The 14,877-nt window shown below is 37.9% G+C and overlaps 2 protein-coding genes across 3 annotated transcripts in view; one reads left to right on the plus strand and one right to left on the minus strand.

Annotated features, from left to right (window-relative positions):
* Window positions 1–599: 599 nt before the first annotated feature.
* Window positions 600–14,877, minus strand: part of LOC145539006 (uncharacterized) — a 207,820-nt gene continuing 193,542 nt past the window's right edge. The window contains exons 5-6 of one of the 2 annotated variants that reach the window (XR_014077495.1): window positions 2,928–3,000; window positions 600–1,904 (exon numbers count right to left, since the gene is read on the minus strand). Coding sequence is in view for 1 of the 2 variants with exons in the window: in XM_081572246.1 (XP_081428372.1) it covers window positions 2,989–3,000 (12 nt within the window). In the remaining variant the exon portion in view is untranslated. Of the gene's footprint in view, window positions 1,905–2,927; window positions 3,001–14,877 lie in introns of those variants that run through there. The other variant, XM_081572246.1, reaches the window with a different exon arrangement.
* LOC145539003 (cell surface glycoprotein CD200 receptor 1-like) overlaps window positions 886–14,877 on the plus strand; it is a 41,896-nt gene continuing 27,904 nt past the window's right edge. Inside the window, exon 1 of the mRNA XM_081572232.1 lies at window positions 886–1,201. Within this exon, the coding sequence (XP_081428358.1) occupies window positions 1,135–1,201 (67 nt within the window). The 5' untranslated portion in view covers window positions 886–1,134. The remainder of the gene's footprint in view (window positions 1,202–14,877) is intronic.

Here is a 14,877-nt window from a genome sequence, read left to right on the forward strand (position 1 = left end):
TGGAGAAGGAAATGGCAATCCACTCCAGTATTCTTGCCTGGAAAATCCCATGGACAGAGAAGCCTGGCTGGCTACAGTCCATGGGGTCGCAAGAGTTGGACGTGACTTCATGACTAAACCACCACCACAAGATATCCATGTCCTAACCTCTGAAACTTGTAAATGTGTAGCCTTACACAGGAAATGGGACTTTGCAGATGTGGTTAAGGATTTTGAGATGGGGAGGTGATTCTGGATTACCTGGAGGGTCCAATATAATCACAAAGGTCTCTATAAGAGGGAGGCAGGAGAGTTACCATCAGAGAAGATGTAACAAAGAACAGTGGTGGGAATTATGCAGCCATGAGACTCCAAGTTTAAGTGGCCCCTAGGCAAAGAACAGATTCTCTCAGGTGTCTAGAAAGAATGCAGCCTTGCCAATACCTAGATATTAGCTCTATAGGATCTCTTTTGAACTTCAGACATCTAGAACTGTAAGGTGATTAATTTGTGTTGTTTTAAGCCACTCAGTTTGTGGTAATCTATTACAGTAGTAATAGGAAAGTAATACATTTATGATGCTTCTAGAGTTGTGTGTGACTCCCAAAATCACACAAGAATTTTCAAGCAAAAATCTTTTATTTCAAGCTTGGTTACTAAGACTATACACCTCTTCAACCTGGAGATAACTTTTAAAAGTTACGATGACTGGGAAATTTACAGGGATGGGCCAAATATAGATAAATATCTTGTTTTACCTTTTAAACCATGTTTAGACCAATCATTTTGTCTTGGGCACATTCAGTGCCTTACTGTAGAGTTTATCTGTGTATAGCAGAAGTGAGAGGAGGACCAATGAGCTGAAAGATAACTCAATCAATCCGCTTCCTCTGTCTTTGCTTCAGTGCTTCATACAGGAAATCTATTGCTGTGTCAAGTTCCAGAGAAGTTTCTTCTGTTCCAAGTTACTAATCTGGCTGAAACACATAGAGTTGAAGGAAGGGGCTAGGAGGAAAGAAGTGCTATGCTGCTAATGGGCTAAGAAGATCCAGTACGGAACAGTCCATCAGACAGAACCTCACCATGTCCACAGCTCCTTTTACACCTGTGTGGAGGAACAGTGCTGCGTGAAGGGCAGAAAATAAGGAAACAGAAATGCCCTGCCCTTGGATAACTTCTGATCTTCAGCTACGACTAATTTTGACTCTCTTCTTAGTTGCAGGTGAGTTTGAATTTTCTTTGGGAGGGTCAGGAGAACGACAGGTGAGAAACCTGGACGCAACTTTTCCTGAGCTTTCTTTGCCTTTCTTATGGGGGCAGAGCACAGCAAATACAATCAGAGTTATGGGGGAGGGGAGGGTTTCCTCCTAGATTTACTTCACTTTATTATTCTTATTTTCCCCTTTGTCTTGCTTATTTTATTTTGTATCCTACTACACTATACGGATATCTATACTTTACCCCACTGCCTACTTCCTCTTTCCCCCTCCTCCTTTTTAGGGTGAGGCAGAATAAATTACTTTCTAGTAGCAATCCAAGTCATTTGAGGAAAGCGGAATTATTTTCGTCTCCTCTTCTTAAACAACTTAATAATCCCAATCTATTTATGTCCGTATTGTTAACAGTATAAATTAGGAAAGTTTATTGCTCTCTTGTAACTTTCGATGACCAGGCACTTTTAAAAATATAACACATTCAGAAGTTTGGTGTTGTGTCTCTGATGTAGGTCTGTATTGATTTTAATATGTGTGGGCTGTCAGAGACTCTTTCTGGATTAGAAGACACACTCTTCAACATCTAGGCTCCTGAAAGAGTTGTGGAGAAATTGGGGCTGTTGTGGGGGTGTCCTGGTTTCACTACAGAGGGTTGGTAGGAGTTGATGTAGGAGGGAGTTTTCAGGTTTCACTTTTAGTTGATGGGAGCAGCTGCAAGAAAACGTTTGGTTTTAAATTTCATAGTTTAGTAATTCAAAGAAAAAAAGTTATTTTTTCTCATGTAAATGATTTTAAAATACTGCCTGTCTTCCAGCAAAACATCTGCTTTTCCTCATTTAGGTGAGCACACGTAAAGTAACTATGCTATATTACTGAGCTTTTCTATGGAGTGCTTTCACATAATTTTTGTCCTTTGATCGGCACAGTAACCCGGCGAAGTAGGCATAGAAGACATTTCTCCACCTTACAAAGGTAGAAACTGAGGTATAGAGAGGTGAAATTTGTCCAAGTTTATACTACTGGTATATGACAGTCATACCTAGTACTAATATACGTTTGTAAGCATCACTAAACATCTGAATAGGCAGTTTTCCTCAATACTTAGTCTTTATGCTTCTCACTAACAAGCACCATTAAGACAACACTTAGTTATAAACTGAATGGAGTATTGACTCATTTTAAAAAAATCAAATGATCTGAATCTTTCAGTAGTTGAGATCTTGTTGTAGAAAGTTTTTATAGAAACCTGTACAAGACCCAACTTGGCAGGGAATGTCAGCTAGACAATGACTTATTTATGTTAAGCTGCAATGTACCTTTGGGGTAAAAGAAAAAAAAAATCACAATTAAAACATAATCAATAATTTTGAATTTGAGTGTTTAGAGGTTTGGATTTTAAAACTATTTCTAACCACAGCTAGGAAATACTACCAATATCAAATCTCTGAAATCTGTGCTTCTATAATTATGATGTTATCAGAATATTTAAGAGAAAGATATGGAAAAGCAAATTACATTTTGTGCAGTGATTTGACGTGATAAATTCACCATGAAATAATTCAGAATGATGATATGCAAAGCCCTTGGGGCATGAGTTTATATCTTTATTACTAATACTGTTTTGTTATTAATACTGCCAAACAGAAATTACTCACTTTATTAGACAAACTCACAAAGGAGAAAGAGAGCTAATGACTTCACTGTAAAACACGCCATTAAAAAAAAATTATTTACTTTTTTGTTTACTTATTTGCTTGTAAATTCAAGTAATGTGGTAGCTGATGGATAAGATTTATTAAGAAAGTGCCTGAGAGGGAAAAAGAAAAACAATGTTAATCATCCATTGCAGAGAAAAGCTCTCTAGCCCTATATCTAGTCTCCTTCCCTCAAACTGCTTTTACCCCAGGCCATGTCTTTCTTTTCATTTTATACTATTGTCTTCCAGATTTTTTTCTTATGTTCAAATTATATTTTGATGTCCCCATCAAAATAACTCTTTTCTTTTACAAAAGTCACTAATATTGAGATTATGAGTTATTGGAAAGAAATCCTCCATTTTTTTTCTTCTTTGGGCTAATTTTAGCCATTTATTATTAGCTTCCAGTAGGGGGCAGGCAGTCTCAAGAGGAGATAAAAATCAAGGCAGGGCTGAGTGGCAGCTTCAGCAGGTTTGCAAAAGAAGGAAAAAGAGATTAAAAGTAATGTGAAAAAGAAGGTGTTTGTCCTCATTGACTTCAGTCTTCTCTTCCTTTTCTAATTTGTAATAGCTATGAATTTACACATTATAGCAATTTTTAGGTGTGGGATCCTCTAAACATCCATGCTTAAGCAATTAATAACTGGTCAATACCGAAATCAGATTGGTTGTACTCTTTGTAGCCAAAGATGGAAAAGCTCTATACAGTCAGCAAAAACAAGACCTGGGGCTGACTATGGCTCAGAACACCAGCTCCTTATTGCAAAATTCAGGCTTAAATTGAAGAAAGTAGGGAAAACTACTAGGTCATTCAGGTATGACCTAAATCAAATCCCTTATGATTGTACAGTGGAGGTGATGAATAGATTCAAGGGATTAGGTCTGGTGGACAGTGCCTGAAGAACTATGGACAGAGGTTCATAACACTGTACAGGAGTCAGTGACTGAAACCATTCCAAGGAAAAAAGAAATGCAAAAAAGGCAAAGTGGTTGTCTGAGGAGGCTTTACAAATAGCTGAGAAAAGAAGAGAAATGAAAAGCAAGGGAGAAAGGGAAAGATATACCCAACTGAATGCAGAGTTCCAGAGAACAGCAAGGAGAGATAAGAAGAACTTCTTAGTTGAACAATGCAAAGAAATAGAAGAAAATAATAGAATGGGAAAAACTAGAGATCTCTTCAAGAAAATTGGAGACATCAAGGGAACATTTCATGCAATGATGGGCACAATGAAGGACAGAAACGGTAAGGACCTAACAGAAGCAGAAGATAGTAAAAAGAGGTGGCAAGAATACACACAAAAAAGAACTGCACAAAAAAGGTCTTAATGACCCAGATAACCATGATAGTGTGGTCATTCACCTAGACCCAGACATCCTGAGTGTGAAGAAGTCAAGTGGCCTTAGGAAGCATTACTATGAACAAAGATAGTGGAGGTGATGGAATTCCAGTTGAGCTATTTCAAATCCTAAAAGATGATGCTGTTAAAGTGCTGCTCTCAATATGTCAGCAAATTTGGAATACTCAGCAGTGGCCACAGGACTGGAAAAGGTCAGTTTTCATTCCAATCCCAAAGAAAGGCAGTGCCAAAGAATGTTCAAACTACCATACAGTTGAGCTCATTTTGCATGTTAATAAGGTTATGCTCAAAATCCTTCAAACTAGGCTTCAGTAGTATATGACCTGAGAACTTCCAGACATACAAGTCGGGTTTAGAAAAGGCAGAGGAAACAAAGATCAAATTGCCAATATCTGTTGGACCATAGAGAAAGCAAGGGAATTCCAGAAAAACATCTGCTTCCTTGACTATGCTAAAGCCTTTGACTGTGTGGATGACAACAAACTGGAAAATTCTTAAAGAGATGGGAATATCAGACCACCTTACGTGCCTCTTGAGAAACCTGGATACTTTGGCCACCTGATGCAAAGAGCTGACTCATTAGAAAAGACCCTGAGGCTGTGAAAGATGAAGGCAGAAGGAGAAGAGGCCGATAGAGGGTGAGATGGTTGGCATCATCAATTCAATGGACATGAGTTTGAGCAACCTCCAGGATATAGTGAAGGAAGGGAAGCCTGGCATGCTGCAGTCCATGGGGTTGCAAAAAGTTGGAAATGACTGAGTGACTGAACAACAACAACAAATCCTTTTGGCATCTGCAGAATCTCTTGTTTTGCCCCTCATACTGATAATTTGTGTCTTCTCTTTGTCAATCTGATTAGAGGTTACTGATTCCATATATATATATATATATATATATATATATATATATATATATATATAGTGTGTGTGTGAGAGAGAGAGAGAGGGAGAGAGGGAATAGGGCCTAAAAATTATTTGCCATCTATATTAGAGAGATCAAGCTAAAATGAAATACATGGAGAACATTTTAAATCAGTCAATCTTGAAATGGTGTTGGAGTTATTGAAGGCTTTCTGGAGGAGAAGGGTCTTGAATGATAGGTTTGGATAGATGGGGAAAGAGAGACAGGAATTGGGAGGAGCAGGTGTGCAGCATGATCAAAGGCGGGTGGTTCAGGGAGAGAAAGAACTGTAGCTTGATATAACAGAGATTGTTACATGATCTCAGGAAATAAGGCTGCATTTCAGGCATCCTTAATCAGTAAACAAAAGAACTTGGAAACTGTAACTTTTGGGGGAAATAATATGATAAAATAATATTTTGGAAAAAATGTGGCAGCAGTATCTTATTGAGTGGGAGTGGAACTTGGTAAAGCTTTATTTTGATGCAGGGACAAGGGTTCTTACCCTTGAGTTTCCATTTTAGGAAGGTCCATGGTATCACTGAGAGTCATTGGTGGCGAATAAGGGAAGTTTCTTGGCAGAGGAAGATGTTAAATCCAACCTAGAGATGGCAAGTACACAGGATGAAAATCTCTATTGGTACTTGGAAGTATAGCACAATCCAAGCTTCATGAATTATTCAAGGTGGAGGATCCCACAAAAAGCTTACACATTGAGATAAAAATAACAGACAGACTAAACTCTAGAGATTTTTGGATTTGGGTCCTAGGAATGATAATTATTTCTTCTTCTTTGTAACAGAGAATAAGATCTGAGAAGAGGTGGGGAAGGAGACACTCTGTAGTATAGATGAAATGCTTCACTTTAAATAAGAGGACAGAAGCTCTTCTGAAATTGCAGACTAAGATGAGAAGTTGTATGTAGAGATCATAATAGGTTGAGGATAGAAATAAGGAAATGGGAAGAAATCAGAGAATTCCACAGTAGGTAAATTCCCTTCCAACAAAGTCATGAGTATTTCAGTTAATGGTGCTAGTTAATAAAATAACTCGGTTGTCATTTGGTTTTCTGCTGTATCTGAAAAAATCAATCTGTACAGTGATTAAGATGCAGTAACCATGGATATACTTTTGCTTCCTCCCCTTGTCATCAACACAGATTTGAAAATTCCTAAATAGGATTAGGGAGCAGATTTGTGGCTACAAAATGACTTGGGACTGTGTGATGCTAATTGCTCCTAAGAATCAAACCATTACTTTTTTTTTTAACAGTTATAAACTTTAAAAGTTGAGTTTTGAGCAGAGAAAGTTTATTAGTGAGGACTCTCGGAAGCAGCAGCTGGAAAATAGGGCAAGATAGCAGAGGGAGAAGTCTAGCAATCCCAACCACGACACTCTCATCTGACCGCATGTGGATTTCTGGAGTTAGAGCGGCTCCGGAGGGGCTCTGCATTGAATCAGAATGTCTTATGGGCCTTATACCTCCAAATCGGTCAACAGATATGGACTGCTCTGGGAAAAGTCTGACTTTGCTTGGGATAACTGAGATGATTTCTGAAGGTGTGAGAAGTGAAGGCCGTCTGCTGACAGTGCTCCTAACAGCAGGAACAAAAAGTCATTCCTAAAATAGGATTCCGGGTACACATACTATCTCCACCATAGCTGCTGTTTCAAATATTCTTCATTCCTTCCTGAATTTCTGAGTTTCTGTCTGGTGCTATTTCCCTTCAACCTAAATAACTTCTATTATCCTCACTAGTAGCGTAGTCCTGCTGGCGAGGAGTTTTCTGTTTCCTTTTATCTGAATATGCTTCATTCTTGCATATTTACTCTTGCATATTTTTGCTGAATATAGAATTCTGGTTGACTTTTTTTTCTTTCACCATTTTAAAAATGTTGTTTCACCATTTCTGGTGAAAAGTTGGCAGACGCTCAAAACATTGTTCTTCTGACTATAATGTGTCATGTTTTTTTCTGGCTGCTTTCAAGATTTTTTCTTTATTGTCAGTTCTTACCACTTATAATGTGTCTATGTATGGTTATTTTTATATTTACCCTACCTGAGGATTACTGAAATTATTGAATCTGTAAATTTATGCTTCTCGGTAAATTTAGGGAAATTTTTAATCATTATTTTCTCCAAATATTTATCTACCAGCTTTCTATGTTAGAAGTTCTGCTACTTCATTGAAGGCCCTTGTGGCTATTATAGGTTTTTTAAATTTTTCTTTCAGTTATTTTGTTTTCTCTCTGCTCTTCAGATTGGATAACTTCTATAGATGTATTTTTAAGTTTGCTAACAATTTCTTCTCTCATTTCTATTCTTCTGTTAAGGCCATCTTATATTTTTTGATTTTATAGTTTCCATTTATTTTATAACTTGTTTCTTTTCTTTCTGTGAGGTTTTTCTGTTTCTTCATTCATTGTGAGCCTATTTTCTTTTATATCACTGAGAATAGTTTAATCTCTACTTTATGGTACTTGTCCGATAATTGCAATATCTGAGTCAATTTGAGGTTGATCTCCCTTTAATGTTTATTTTTTTTCCTCCTAAAAATGGGTCACAATTTCCTGGTTCTCTGTACAGTGAGTAAATTTATTTAGATTGTGAATATTACATCTTAGAGACTATATTCTGTTATATTACTTTGTTGATTATTTTTTTTTCAGAAAACATTTACCTTGGTGGAACTCAAACTAAAAACTCTCTTTTGGACAATATTTTAAATCTCAGTGCTTTTACCTTTAGTTGGTTGGCTTAAGTGTGCCCTGCCATGTGGGGCTTGGGATTAGTCAGAGATGTGCATACAGTTTATATAAGGAGTTTGAACTCTCCCTTTCTGCCTCTTTCAATTTCAACAGACCAAGGTTGCCCCGAAATCTATCTTTTTGTTCTTCAGAAAACTGTGGATTTTTTTTTCTCTTAGAGTTTTAGCTGTCCAGTGTCCTGCTAACTGCAGCATTTCCTGGGTCTAGGAGTGGTAAATATGGGAACATTTCCTTCTTTCAAGGATTGATACCCCTCAAGAATCTTGCTTTTTCTACTTTCCAGTGGCTTCAGATAGCTTTTATATTTTTTCCAGAATTTGTGGTTGTTATTGTGTTGAAGCTTACAGGGCCTTAAACCAAGTGGAACTTTCTTCGTCTGTCTTTTTAATATCATTGTGATTTTTAAAATATCATTGTGTTTTTATGAACTGATATTGATTTGGTTGGCTGTATTGTCTTACATGTTGAAATTGAATGTTCAGTTCAGTTCAGTTCAGTCGCTCAGTTGTGTCTGGCTCTTTGTGACCCCATGGACTGCAGCATGACAGGCTTCCTTGTCTATCACCAACTCTTGGAGTTTAATCAAACTCATGTCCATCGAGTCGGTGATGCCATCCAACCATCTCATCCTCTATTGTCCCCTTCTCCTCCTGCCTTCAGTCTTTCCCAGCATCAAGGTCTTTTCCAAAGAGTCAGTTCTTCATATCAGGTGGAATTTTTGCTTTCCAAATTTCATCTATGCATTGACTATTTTGTTGCCTTTCATTTTTCTCAAAAAAATCTCACTCCCATTTCCCCCATTTTCTAGATTCTTATGCATCTCTGTATTTGATTTAAAGATCTATAATGAGATATAATTTAAATCACTAGCTATGTCATCTTTAAGAACTTACTTGCCACCCCCCCCAAACCATAATTTCCTTATTTGTGGAATAAAAGGGATGCATGACAGTATTAAGAAGTATTGAACTTTCAGAGGAAGGATTTTAGAAACCTTCAAATTAAATTCTTTCATTTTATACATGGGCAAATAAAGCCCAGAAATGTTTAAGGAATTACTAAAGACATTACTCAGCTTTTTAGTGGATGAACTGAGCTTGGAACTCCTCCATAGCAACAAAAAATAGAGGGCAAAACAGATGTGGCAAGTATATGTGGGAAAATCCATAATTTTTTGACATGATATACTTGAAGTAACAGCAAGCATTTGAGTGGAGAGAAACGGTGGCATAAGGATTGAGATTCTTGTTTAGGAAAAATAAGTCAAGGCTCACAACACGGGCTAATTTTTTCTGTCAATCAATAAGTAAGGAGGTGTCTGCCATGTGTCAGACACAATGTTCTGCTGCAGATACATAGATCCTGCTCTCACAGAGCTTAGAATTTGGTAGGAAAGGTAGATATTAAATCAGTTCAGTTTTGCTCAGTCGTGTCCAACTCTTTGCAACCCCATGAATCGCAGCAGGCCAGGCCTCCCTATCCATCACCAACTCCCGGAGTCTACCCAAACCCATGTCCATTGAGTCGGTGATGCCATCCAGCCATCTCATCCTCTGTTGTCCGCTTCTCCTCCTGCCCCCAATCCTTTCCAGCATCAGGGTCTTTTCCAATGAGTCAACTCTTCGCATGAGGTGGCCAAAGTATTGGAGCTTCAGCATTAGTCCTTCCAATGAATATTCAGGATTGATTTCCTTTATGACTGACTGGTTTGATCTCTTTGCTATCCAAGGGAGTCTCAAAAGTCTTCTCCAACACCACAGTTCAAAAGCATCGATTCTTTGGTGCTAAGCCTTCTTTATGGTCCAACTCTCGCATCCATACATGACTACTGGAGAAACCATAGCTTTGGCTACACAGAACTTTGTTGGCAAAGTAATGTCTCTGCTTTTTAATATGCTGTCTAGATTTGTCATAGCTTTTCTTCCAAAGAGCAAACATCTTTTCATTTCATGGCTGCAGGAGAGGAAAATAGTTAATAGCATCAAAATATGCCAAGCAGTCCAGGAGCATAAGCACTAAAGAAAGGCCTAAAGGTTGACTGTAAAGGGCCTGGTGACCTTCAAAATTGTGGTCTGAATGAAAGGACGTAGGAGCCACAAGATTGCTAACCTTGAGAAGGGTGTGGGTGGATAGGAAATGGAGGCTGTGGGGTCAGATCACTAATTCTAGAAGTTTGGCAGCAAAGAAAGGAGACAGGATCACAGCTAGAAGGAGAAAGCAGAATCTGATTTTTTTTCTGTCAACAGAGGGGAGCCTAAGTGTGTTCAAAGGGTGTTCTCACATAAAGTTTTAAGTTGCTTAGTGATTTCTTTTCTTTGTCCTTGCCAGTTTGTTACTGTACCATGGAATACTATGCCATCTTTTCCTATGGTTTATGAATCTGCCTGCAATGCAGGGAATGCAGTTTTGATCCCTGGGTTGGGAAGATCTCCTGGAGGAGGAAATGGCAACCCACTCCGGTATTCTTGTCTGGAAAATCCCATGGACAGAGGAGCTTGGTAGGCTACAGTCCATGGGGTTGAAAACAGTGGAACATGACTGAGCACACATGAGCTATCTATTACATAATTTGAGAATATCTGGTCTTATGATTTATTTTTGTGATATTGACACTTTCAGAAAAAAAAAGTTCATGTAGTAAGTAGTGAGTGGTAGATTCAAAATAATTAAATCTAGTTGTTTTCATTCTCCCCCCAAAATTATTGTATCTGCCCTTTACTGACTCTCTCTTAGATGTTACTTAGAGGTTGTTCTGAGCCAATAATTTGAAGTTAGTTTCTAGACAGAGTCACCCACAGGGCCTAAAATATTAAAGATGCAGTGATGCTATCTCAAGCCTACTTAAACGCAACTTTCAGGGCATCTGGACTTTCACAAATCTCTGCAGTTGATTCTGGTGGGAGCCATGATTCAGAACACCATTTCAGGTCTTTCTTCATCACCCAAATTATCCCCGTTGTCCCAGCTCTACAGGCTGCTCACCTTCAGATTTACCCGTCATCCAATGTGGAATTTAACTTCCTCAAATGTTAAGGTTTCTGAGAGCCAACACCTTGCCTTATTCATTCTTCTATTCCTGAAGCTCTGCACAGCTACCTGACACTGAGTAGGCATACTCAGAAAGTGTTTGTCAACCTGTGTGTTTGTGTCTGCTCAGTTTCTCAGTCGGGTCCGACTCTTTGTTATGCCGTGGACTGTAGCCCACCAAGCTCCTCTGTCCATGGGATTTCCCAGGCAAGAATACTGGAGTGGGTTGCCATTTCCTCCTCCAGGGGATCTTCCTGACCCAGGGACCCAACCTGCATCTCTTGTGTCTCCTGCATTGGCAGGTGGATTCTTTACCACTGCACCACTCGGGAGGTCCAGGTATACTCAGAAAATGTTTGTCAGTCTAAACTTCCTCAAAATGTCTCTGGTATCCGTAACCACTCTTGCCCTTTATGCTTCTCTCTGAGGAACCAAGCGTCAGTCTCTTCAAAAGCAAACCTTCATTTTGCATTTGTCTCATCCCCTCCCACAACCTCTAGGATCCTGCATGCCAGTTAGCCTCCTTCATTCTTGTAACTGCTAGCGCTCCCTCCATCTACAAATACGCTGTACTCTCCTCTCTTCTCAAATACCCACTCAGTCCTTCTAGTTTCAGACATTGCCCCATCTCTCTCTTTGAGATTTGACATGAAAGGATAAAGTTACTGTCTCACTCTCTGATACTTTCAGGGTCAAAATTCTTGAAAGAGTAAGTCTACAGTTGTTGACAATTGCTTCTGCTTGGGCCCTTGCAATTGTTCTGGTATTCCCTCTGTACTAGCACTACTCTCTTACAGCTCTCAATGGTCTCTGTGGATTTTGTTAGCAAATCATAATGCCTCTCACTCCTTACTTTAAAATTTTTTTGACCTTGGTTATTCGTGTCTTGAAAACTTCTCTTTCCCTGGCTTCAAGACCCAGCATTTACCTTCTACTTTTCTTCATTGTTTCTGCTAACTTTACTTCCTTCATTAGATCCCTAATTTTAAATGTTTCAAGACTCTTATTTTGGCCTTGTCTTTAATTTCCACATCAAAGACAGTGATGTGGCAATCCATGGGCTGGATCTGGCTTAGAGACACTTTTGACTGGCTCAAGTAATACTTTTAAAATTTTGAATTAGCTGCCAATATTTTTAAATTGGGAGATTTTACCCAAACCCCCTGAGATGGTGTCTAGAGTTGCTGTGAGGATTGAGTTAAAGGATATATATATGGAGCACTTAATACTATGTCTGAATTTGACAAACATTCAAAAAAATTATATCATAATCATCATTTTACAGTTTGCAAAGCTCTTTCATGGATATTATTTCATAACTTATTTAATTGGCCCCTATAGACCAACTTTTTGGCTTTTTCTATTTTTTTCTTGGAATTAAAAACTATACCAGCATTAATATCCTAGAATATAAAGCATATTTTGGAGATATTGTGGGTTTGGTTCCAGACCACCACAATAAAGTGAATATCACGATAAACTGAGACACACAAATTTTTGGTTTCCCAGTGCATGTAAAAGTTTTGTCTAAAGAAAAATGTTATATCTACACTATACTGTGACTTCCCTGCTTGCTTATCAGTAAAGAATCTACCAGCAAGGCAGGAGACATAAGCATTGTGGGTTTGATCCCTGGGTCAGAAAGATCTCCTGAAGAAGGGAATGGCACCCTACTCCAACATTCTTGCCTGGGAAATCCCATGGACAGAGGAGCCTGGCAGGCTACAGTTCATAGAGGTCACAGAAGAGTTGGACCCACTTAGAGGCTAAATAACAACACTATACCGTAGTGTATAAGTGTACAATAGCATTATGTATAAAAAAAAATGTACACACCCTAATTAAAAAATACTTTATTACTAAAAAATGTTAACCATCATCTCACAACACAGGGTTGCCATAAACCTGCAATTTATAAAAAGCATAGTAAAGTGAAGTGTAGTAAAATGTGGTATGCCTGTATCTTTGTATATCTGATATGTATATATATTCACTATCTGTTCACCAAACACACTGACCCTTGTGATCACTGATACACATTTGTACAACATCTACCATGAACTAGGGAACAAGTTTGTTTTCATTACCTAGTTTTGGACTGTGTGATGGTAATTGCCTGAAAAAAGTTAGCCCAACAATATGACTTTTATTAATACTGTGTCCTACTAAAATGATGCAGACTTTGTGACTATTGTCACATACACAAAAATTAGCCCCAGCAATATGGTTTTTATTAGCACTGTTTCCTATACATATTTTTTCCCAAGTGGCTAGTTAGTTCTCCTAGGATCATTTACCAATGATATAATCATCCTTCTCCTTATGAATCTGAATGCCTATTCCTATCAGATATTAAATTCCCATAAATGTAGATAGAGCTACTGAGTTTCAGAGAGTAATCTGTGCAATATTACAGAGGTAATAAATGGAAATTTATTTATTTTGACATTAGCCAAAATGCTAGTTGATTTTGTTACTCTAATTGTGGTGTTTTTTTCTATTTTTTTCTCTGCTAAAACTTTGGGTTTCTACTCAATGTTTTGTTTACTGAACAGTTAATTAGGTGTTGTCTGCTACTAAATTAATGTATTTTAAAATGTAAATAGTGTTCATAAGTTAAAGTATAAGAACACAAAATAGATGTATCGTGTTACCGGGATCAGTTTTTGACATTGTTATTCGATCTTCCCAATTGTTATTTGATCTTCCCAACCCAGAGATGGAACCCAGGTCTCCCACATTGCAGGCAGATTCTTTACCAGCTGAGCCACAAGGGAAGCCCAAATCTCTTATTTTACATTTCAGTTTCTTTCCTTTTTGGAAGCAAGGATCATGATAATTGAAATATTAAGCTACGAGACACATAAAGGAGATAGTTTTCATTTTAAAAGACATTTCATTTTATATTCCCCAAATGGCAAGCATTTGTTTTTCTGTTCTCCTTCCGTAGGAAAATACACTTGTCTCAGGAAAAAGATCCTGAAATCATTATGGAAGATTAGATTAATAGCAAAAGCTGAAACTTTTTTTTTTTTTTTAGCTCCAGTCTTTCTTCAGATCCTATTCCCTCCAGATACACATTCTCCGCATATAAAAGTACTTCTATTTGGACTGTTCTGTTTCTCATTCTCCTTCTTATTGTCAGCTTCTTGTTCATTGGGTCTTGTATCAATTACCTCTTGCTGCATAATCGACTACCCGCAGACAAACATTTATTCTCTCACAGCGACCCAAGAGTGAGTGAGAGAGAAACCATGAGGGTAGAAGCCATAGTCTTTTTATAACTTAATCTTGACAGTGACATTCTCATTTCTGCTGTATTGTATTTGTTAGAAGTGAGTTTCTAAATGCAGCCCACATGCAAGAGGAGGGGATTTTATAAAGACACAATTACCAGGAAAGTAGGGACCATCTTAGAGGCTGCCTATCACCTCAGTACTAGGATAAGTTACTCAAGGTACATTTTATATACTTTTCACTTATTGCTATTGCAGTTTCATATAATTGTTTGATTATTTGGTTACTGGGTATTATTCCTATTAGATTGAAAGCTCCATGATACAAGCATTTATTAAGACCTAGTTATTGTAACTGAATAAATAAATATTATTAATGCAGCTTCCAGCTTCCCTCCATCAGTCTGAAAGCTCTAATATATGTGATAGGTGGTCGCTCAGATACCATCTCAGTGAAAACTACTAGTGAAAGACTGATCATCATCTTAGGAGGCAGAAAAAAAAAGCTCATTTCCTTTACTTCCAATATTTCTCATAAAATTACTGCGTTACTTTTCAGGTAGCTTTAGTAGAGAAACAAATCACATGAATCTGTTATTCCAACCGTTGCTTTTGTTTAGTCTCTAAGTCATATCCGACTCTTTTGTGACTTCATGGACTGTAGCCTGCCAGTCTCTTCTGTCTATGGAATTCTCCA

The sequence above is a fragment of the Giraffa tippelskirchi genome, chromosome 2, assembly GCF_054371585.1.
Source record: "Giraffa tippelskirchi isolate mGirTip1 chromosome 2, T2T-mGirTip1v1.2.pri, whole genome shotgun sequence".
Classification (NCBI taxonomy): Eukaryota; Metazoa; Chordata; class Mammalia; order Artiodactyla; family Giraffidae; genus Giraffa; species Giraffa tippelskirchi.